Source organism: Clupea harengus, chromosome 18, assembly GCF_900700415.2.
Source record: "Clupea harengus chromosome 18, Ch_v2.0.2, whole genome shotgun sequence".
In the NCBI taxonomy this organism is placed as follows: domain Eukaryota; kingdom Metazoa; phylum Chordata; class Actinopteri; order Clupeiformes; family Clupeidae; genus Clupea; species Clupea harengus.
In genome coordinates, this window is record NC_045169.1 from 12,668,311 (window position 1) to 12,675,757 (window position 7,447).

A 7,447-nucleotide genomic window follows, 5' to 3' on the forward strand; every position below is an offset into this window, starting at 1 on the left:
CATTGAATGTTTCATCAAACTAGCAAATTACATTTTCATCAAATTAAGCTTAGTCATGAATCACTACAAAGTTGCTATAGTTGATATAACTTTTACCTCAACAATTTGGCAGCGAAATTAATGCTACTCAGATTTCACGGAGTTGGACATAGGGAACGCCCCTCCGAACACAGGGAACGCCTCTCCGACATTAACCGCTCTCTCCGAACCCTCTCCGAGCACCTCGGAGAGGCTGTCGTGCACCTACTAACTTCCCGTACCAGATTCCTGTACGAGTTTTGTTGGAGAGGGCTCGGAGAAGCATAAATTAAGTGTTGCTGCTAAGTTGTCCTTGTGCGTAATGTAATGTCATGTCCGGTGAGTATATTTAAGCAACTAAAGCTGGTCTTTAACCCCTCTTGGTGGCAGGCTGTAGTACAACATCTCTATGTATGACATCATGGGCCACTAATCTTCTCAAACGAAATTTAAACAATTGTTAGGGTTTTTGTTAAATCAATTTATCAATTACCCTTCCTAGATAAACCGTGATGTGACCGTCTCTCACATTCCTATGTGCTCAGGAATGTCATTTTGTTTTCACGTGAAGAGCACTCATGCTGATCCTGCTGCAATGCCCTTCAGCACCTTCTATTTATTACATTTACATTTAGTCATTTAGCAGACGCTTTTATCCAAAGCGACTTACAAGGATGTATACACATTTTTACATTTACACTGATGGCACACTGCACATCAGGAGCAATTAGGGGTTCAGTGCCTTGCTCAAGGACGCTTCGACAGGGAATTGAATTAACAACCTTCTGATTACTAAACGTCTTCTCTACCTCCTGTACCACTGTCGCCCCCATATTTATCTGAGAATATAAGAAACCTCAGGCTATAGGTGGGGATGTTTTGGTAAAACTTTCCATGTTGCGTTTAAATCTAGCCTTATAAATCTGTCGCTTAAGATGCCAATGATGTGCTCAATACAGTGAAGGCATTCTCCAGTAGACATTGATGTTGGTTTAATACAATTTTATTTGCCCTTTATGAATAGGTCACCCATTGCTTGCTGGAGTGGTGCTGACAGCTTTTACCCGTGATGATGATGGGGAGGGCAGAAGGCAGACGGGGTGGGGAGGGGGGTAATCCGCATCACTAAAAATAAAAAAACACAACAGTGAAAAACGACAGAAACAGTTTTCTTCACACTCTTTTCACTAAGTTACCAAGTGTCTCTTCTGTAGGAACCATTATACAGGAAGACAGGTGTTAGGTAGAGGCTTAATATACATTAAAGTGTGTGAGGGACTACTGAAAACCGACATGGGAGGGCAATGTTTGAAATATTATTCATTAATAAGATATTGGAGAAGTTGTGTGTACAGATGTAAGTGTTAAGCTGTGGCTGGTGTAAATTACCTTTTTGATGTAAAAAAAGAATGTAGGCCATCCTCTCCCTGTCTTTGAGGATGGCCTCCTCAGCTCTCACTGAGACACAGTGGTCACTGTATGTGACCCACTGGCCTGGCTGTTCCTCAAAGTCGGCCATGTAGTGGCCTGCCATCGTCCAATCATAAGGAACAGGGAGGTCAGACATTCCTGCCTTTCTTTAACATTTACATACTCAATATTCTCTCTCTGCATGTGTGTGTGTCTTACCGCTGGTGGTATCTGAGCCAATGTGGCTGAGAACATTATTCCTTAATTAATGTCCCTTTCCTTCCTGAAAGGACAATTTGCAGTTTCTTATTAATACACGATGCAAACACGCCCCACTATTACACCAACTCCTACATAAGTTACTTGTACATTTAGAAAAGGCACACATTCACATAGCATTCATTCCCACAAGATCAAACAGCTTTTATGTTCTTATGCATGTCAATCATTTTCCACATTAAACAAACTGTCCACTGAGTGCCTGAGTCTCCCTCCCCATCTCTCACCAGGGTCTCTGTCCCGGTCTCTCACCAGGGTCTCTGTCCCGGTCTCTCCACCTATGCTGGACACTACTGAGCAAAGAGTCGAAGGATGAGCTTCATCTACACAGCAGCCAGCGCTCAAACTACTCAGTGTGACACTGTACTCCAGCATGTGTCACCTTTTTGATGTAAAAAAGTATGTAGGCCATCCTCTCCCTGTCTTTGAGGACGGCCTCCTCAGCTTTCACTGAGACACAGTGGTCACTGTATGTGACCCACTGGCCTGGCTGTTCCTCACAGTCGGCCATGTAGTGGCCTGCCATCGTCCAATCACAAGGAACAGGGAGGTCAGACATGCCTGCCTTTCTTAACATTTACATACTCTCTCTCTCTGCACGTGTGTGGGTGTGTGTCTTACCGCTGGTGGTATCTGAGCCAATGTGGCTAAGGACATTTATTAAGGTATAATGTCCCTCTCCTTCCTGAAAGGACAATTTGAAGTTTCTAATTAATACATGATGCAAACACACACACTATTACACCTAAGTTACTTGTACATTTAGAAAACACACACATTCACATAGCATTCATTTCCACAAGATCAAACAGCCTTTATGCAGGTCAATAATTTGCCATGTCAATTCAGTGCCTGTGTCTCCCTCCCTGTCTCTCACCAGGGTCTCTGTCCCTGTCTCTCCACCTATGCTGGACACTGCTGAGCAAAAAGTTGAAGGATGAGCTTCATCTACACAGCAGCCAGCGCTCAAACTACTCAATGTGGCACTGTACTCAACTAGCATGTGTCACAGAATAATCAGAGACATGAAATGCTTGTCAAAAGGTATGAAAACTGCTAATACTTTGTCTATTCAGTGCTGCAAGTGTCAACTACTGAGGTTATAATGTGTCTACTGAGACCATGAAAGCTTTGATGAGCAGGATGGGACTGAAGTGAAATGACGTACCTCTGGTTGGAGGAGGCGTCCTAAGGACATCTTCAATCCTGTTAAAACACAATAATTAGTGTCTTGGTGTTTCTGTGTGTGTGTGTGTTTGTGTGTACTCCTGTCTGTGTTTGCATGCGTGCGTCTACATTATATGTTTTTTCACCTTTCCCCTAGTGTCCTCAGGTCCAGAATGGGGTCCAGTGTGACCGCCTGGTGTTGTTTGGTGAGGGTCAGGGGACAGAACCTCTTGAGGTGGAGGATCAACACCCTACAGATAGACACATAGGAAAGGGAACAGAAGGGGAGAAAACATGACATGAAAAAATTAATAAAGTTGGTGTGAAATCGTATTGGTTAATGAATGTGTAAAACCGCCTTAAGAGGTCTGGGTTAAACAGTGAAGGTTCTGATGAAGACCTAAGAAGGTCGGAACTGTCCTGTATCAAAAAATAAACATTCATAAGGGAGTGACACAGTGAAGGTCTCAGACTCACTGAGGCAGAGTGTGGAAATGACACCTCAAGGTTGACACCCGACCCTCACAGCACTCACACCGGAACTCCACATTTGATTCCTGTGGATACAAAAAACAAGTGTGAGGTGTGTGTGTGTGTGTGTGTGAGTTTGTTTGTAAGACGTGTGTGGTAATACATACAGTGAAAAAGAGCTGGAGGCTGTCTCTTATCGATCCCTGTACAACCAGGTCGAGGGAGAGCATGGTGTTAACCTCATCCCTCATGCTCTCAACTCCACAGCTGCTCAACATACACACACATTGCAGATAAGATGAGCAAAGTATCACTGAGGAACACAATTCTCTGGGAACTTGTATTTATGCGTCAGCTCTTTCTTTATAAACAGCACTGACCTCTGGCAAGTTCTTATATACCGGAGCTGGAAGGAGAGCAGAGTGTCCACTGGGCACTGGTAGGCCATGTCGCCCATGGCCAGTGCCTGGCCGATGACCCTCAGCCGCAGTAGACACTCTGAGAGGAACTCATGGGCGTCCTACTCATAAATGCAGATATAAAACACACAAACAGATGAATATCCATACATGTCACACAAGCCTAATAATAAAAGAGGCAGCATTGCTCCTCAACCACAGCTGGCATAACCACACCATGATCCCGGGTTTGATAAACGAATAACTGTAGCGTGCACATATGTATGGTATGTGCATGTGTGTACATTGCTAAGTCATCGCTAGGTTCTCCCGTTCTGCGAGTTCCCCTCAAACTCCTGGTTGTGCAGGGAGATTTGGTCCTTGAGCTCCAGTAGTACAGCTGCCTTCATGTCCATTTCAAAGGACCCTCTGAGGAGTACCAGTCCTACAAACGAACTACAAGAGGAAGATAAAGACACAGAGGTGAGGAGAGGGAGAGGGATAAATGGGGATAGAAAAGGTGGAAAAAGAGGAGAGTGAAGAAAAGAGGTAGGTGAGGTAAGTAAAGGACAGAGAGGAAGTGAGTCGTTTTTCATCCTACTCACCATCATGTTTAGGGCTATTTCACAAAGTGAGTTTTGAGCAGGACGTGGAGCAGTCTGAATGTTGAATGTGTGATTGTGTGTGTGCAAGAGAGAGAAAGAAATGGAGAAAGAAAGAAAGAAAATAGAGAGAGAGAGCTGTTCCTACCCGAGCAGCAGTGCCTTTGGCTCCATCCTCCACACCTCCTCCTGCACCAGCAGCTGAGTGCAGAGAGGCTGCAGGTGGAGCAGACACTGCAGTGTGGCGTTCAGGTAGCAGGTATGCCCCAGGTTGGGCAGCCTGCAGGGAGAAGGAGATGAAGTCAGGTCACCCATGTTCAACTCGGCATGATAGAATGATAAAATCTCATGACTTATACTGTACATGTACTCAGTCAGTATGTCAAACAAACATGGCCAAAGATAGATGTGCATGTGTATGTAATGCATGGGCAAAGCTGTGGTGATGTGGTGGTCCAGGTGACGTACCCTCTGCACTTCAGCTGCTGAGGTTGGAGGAGGGCAACACTATTGTCTGGGGCAGTTAATGCAGCAGAGGGGCTTCTGCCCCTTGATGATCTTTCCCTCTTGGCAACGTCTTGCCCCATCAGCTGGGTCACACAGCTGTGAAAAGACAGTTCAGCCAACTAAAATGTTGACATATTGTATCCTTGTGTGCAGTATCCTTAAGTGTGCAGTACTCTTAACCAGCACCAACCGTTCCAAGGAGCTGGAGGAGGGCCCAAGCACTGCAGGCACAAGGGACGAGTTGGTCTCCTCCTCTCCCTCGAGGTCCTCCATTTTAACAGGGTCCTCATGAAGGATGGCCTTGATCACCTTAGTCTTCAATGAGTGAGTGTGTGCAAGTAGAGAGTAGAGATGTATTTTGTTTTAGCAATAAGTCATTATTTCAAGACCAGTTACCAGCTGACTCCTGTCACCATAACAATTGTAAAGAAATAATGCAATGGAATTCCGCAATATAACAAATAATAATAATTATAATAATGTGATGTATAATGTGAAAAATGTGATGTACTATATTATTATAACTGCAACTAGATGAGTCTTAACTAGAGCCAGAACATGCCGTTTTTGCAGACATAAGCTCAGTAAGCTCAATAAGCATCACATCAGTAGAATCAAACTAAAAGCACCATCATCCCAGAGACAGGCAACAGCATGCCTGAAATACAAGTCTTATTAAAAATGTTCTGATGACTTCACGCTCAGGACTAGTAACTGGGAACAGGGGCTTAGCTAGAGTGAGGTTTTGCAGTGGAAAAGACAACAGAACAACAGTCTACCTCCTCCTTCTCGGTCTCTTGAAGGGCATTTGGACTAGGTGTGATCGGAATGGCCGAGACCTCTGAGGGGATGTGAGGGGTGACCTCTGACCCTGTTGTCTGGGGCTCCCGTACAGAGCCCTCTGCCACAAGGGCTTGTTCCTTTTTCAGGAACTTCCTCAGCCTCCTGAGGATCGGGCGGACCCTGTGTGAGATATCAGAGAGGGGATTGGATGGGATAGGAGGCAGCAGTTAACAAGCGTGTACTCAGGTAGACAGCACTAGCTAGAATAAACAGAACCGTAATTTGTCCTGTTAACCTCACTTATTTTAGAAATATGGTCATACTAGATTGTATGGCCATATTATTAACTTTACGCTAAGCCTTACACTGGTTACTGTCCCTTGTGTAGCCTTATATACATGACAGTACCTCTGAGGTCTGGGAATCGCCACCTCTGGCACTGGCTCTAGACGGACTTTCTTGCGCTGGAATACATCAATACATCAATCAATGTAATTCATTTTAGCTCACCTACATATTTTTATGCTCATATTTATAGTAATATTCCTATGCATATTGTTCATATTATTACCTTCCTAAAGGGGAAACAAGGGCAACACAACATTTCGCTCGCTCGTAGCTCCAGTAACAATTAACTCGACTGATCCTTGGCTACTAATGAAAACAATTCCAATTATGGTCCCCTTTTATACTCACCATTGCGTCACATATGACATAACAATGGCCGCAGTGTGCCCAGATAGACCGTTGCATCAACGTCATAAAGTAGGGTTTACTGGTGCGTATCAGAGTTGCTTCATCAACATTTTATTTTATATTTAATAGCTAACTTCCCAGCAGTTCCTAATAATTAAGTCAACCATCTCCATCTATCAACCTTAGCACAAAACCTAAACTGAAATTGAGAAACTGTGTGAACGTTACCTGTGGATACAACTTGCTAGAATGTAAATGGTTCTTCTCGTGTTCATGTCGCAGAAAAAGATTTTATAACCTACTTTTAAAATGCAAGTACATAAAGTGCATGTTCATGTCATATGACTCATATGATATGAGAATGAAAATCGTGAAAAAGATCATAAACCAACTTGTGTTTAATTAAGCAACATAGGCGCCACCAGGTTCTCCCGCACACCAGACGTGGGAAAATTAGTTTGCACAATGCACAACGATCACCAAAAACAGACATTATCGAGGCCACAGGCTGAACGGTTTAGTCAAATGTCGTCACAATTTAACAACAGATACCTTTCAGGTCCATTTGGCACTGTATAGTCTGTATGGTGCAATGTCCTGTGTACAAAACGCTCGACATTTTCACACAACTAATATCCCAATTATGTTGAATACGGTAAAGAGATACTCAGGGTTAACACAAATTAGCTTTGCTTTTCTTCTGAATGCTGGGAAGGCTGCAGGGATGGAAATTATATTTCCTTCCACCAGCCACTCATTATTCATCACCCACTATTTTGTAATTGCACTTTTGTGTAACCAACTTTTGTATAACGTTTGTCTCGCTTAAAAAACAACACACACTTAAAATGCACAGAAACAGAACTTTAACAGTCTTCTTGAACAAACGCGGAATTTAACAATTACACCCAACCTTCACTTGAAAATCCCTCCTCATGTCAAATTATGTTTTTTCGCCGATTTACCTTGTATGCTGCAGATCACCTCATGGCATCTGGAGGGTTCATGGTCCTTGATAGTCTCCATCAGTGGGCCCAAAACACTAGCTGATAAGCCTCTCCTCATCGAAAACTAGCCAGTCGCACAATTGTCCAAGGTCGGCTCTTCTTCACTTGT

At 43.7% G+C, this 7,447-nt stretch overlaps 1 protein-coding gene across 5 annotated transcripts; it reads right to left on the reverse strand.

Annotated features, from left to right (window-relative positions):
- Positions 1 to 1,027: 1,027 nt before the first annotated feature.
- On the reverse strand, positions 1,028 to 6,281 carry LOC116224750 (ubiquitin carboxyl-terminal hydrolase 37-like). Of its 5 annotated transcripts, XM_042710418.1 has the most exons (12): positions 6,207 to 6,281; positions 6,044 to 6,099; positions 5,632 to 5,815; positions 5,043 to 5,167; positions 4,814 to 4,948; positions 4,494 to 4,625; positions 3,726 to 4,199; positions 3,513 to 3,612; positions 3,021 to 3,125; positions 2,876 to 2,913; positions 2,329 to 2,392; positions 2,103 to 2,226 (listed from the first exon to the last, which is right to left on the reverse strand). In XM_042710418.1, the coding sequence occupies exons 1-7, from the start codon at positions 6,237 to 6,239 to the stop codon at positions 4,064 to 4,066; spliced, it is 801 nt and encodes a 266-aa protein (XP_042566352.1). In that variant the 5' UTR covers positions 6,240 to 6,281; the 3' UTR covers positions 2,103 to 2,226; positions 2,329 to 2,392; positions 2,876 to 2,913; positions 3,021 to 3,125; positions 3,513 to 3,612; positions 3,726 to 4,063. The 5 variants fall into 5 exon arrangements, with proteins under 5 accessions (XP_042566353.1, XP_042566356.1, XP_042566354.1 ...); XM_042710419.1 differs by lacking the exons at positions 4,494 to 4,625; positions 4,814 to 4,948; positions 5,043 to 5,167; ... (1 more) ...; positions 6,044 to 6,099; positions 6,207 to 6,281 and adding exons at positions 1,028 to 1,143; positions 1,408 to 1,545; positions 2,585 to 2,622; positions 3,352 to 3,431 and having other exon boundaries at positions 1,648 to 2,226; positions 3,726 to 4,040; XM_042710422.1 differs by lacking the exons at positions 4,494 to 4,625; positions 4,814 to 4,948; positions 5,043 to 5,167; ... (1 more) ...; positions 6,044 to 6,099; positions 6,207 to 6,281 and adding exons at positions 1,151 to 1,545; positions 1,648 to 1,711; positions 2,585 to 2,622; positions 3,352 to 3,431 and having other exon boundaries at positions 1,960 to 2,226; positions 3,726 to 4,040.
- Positions 6,282 to 7,447: the final 1,166 nt, after the last annotated feature.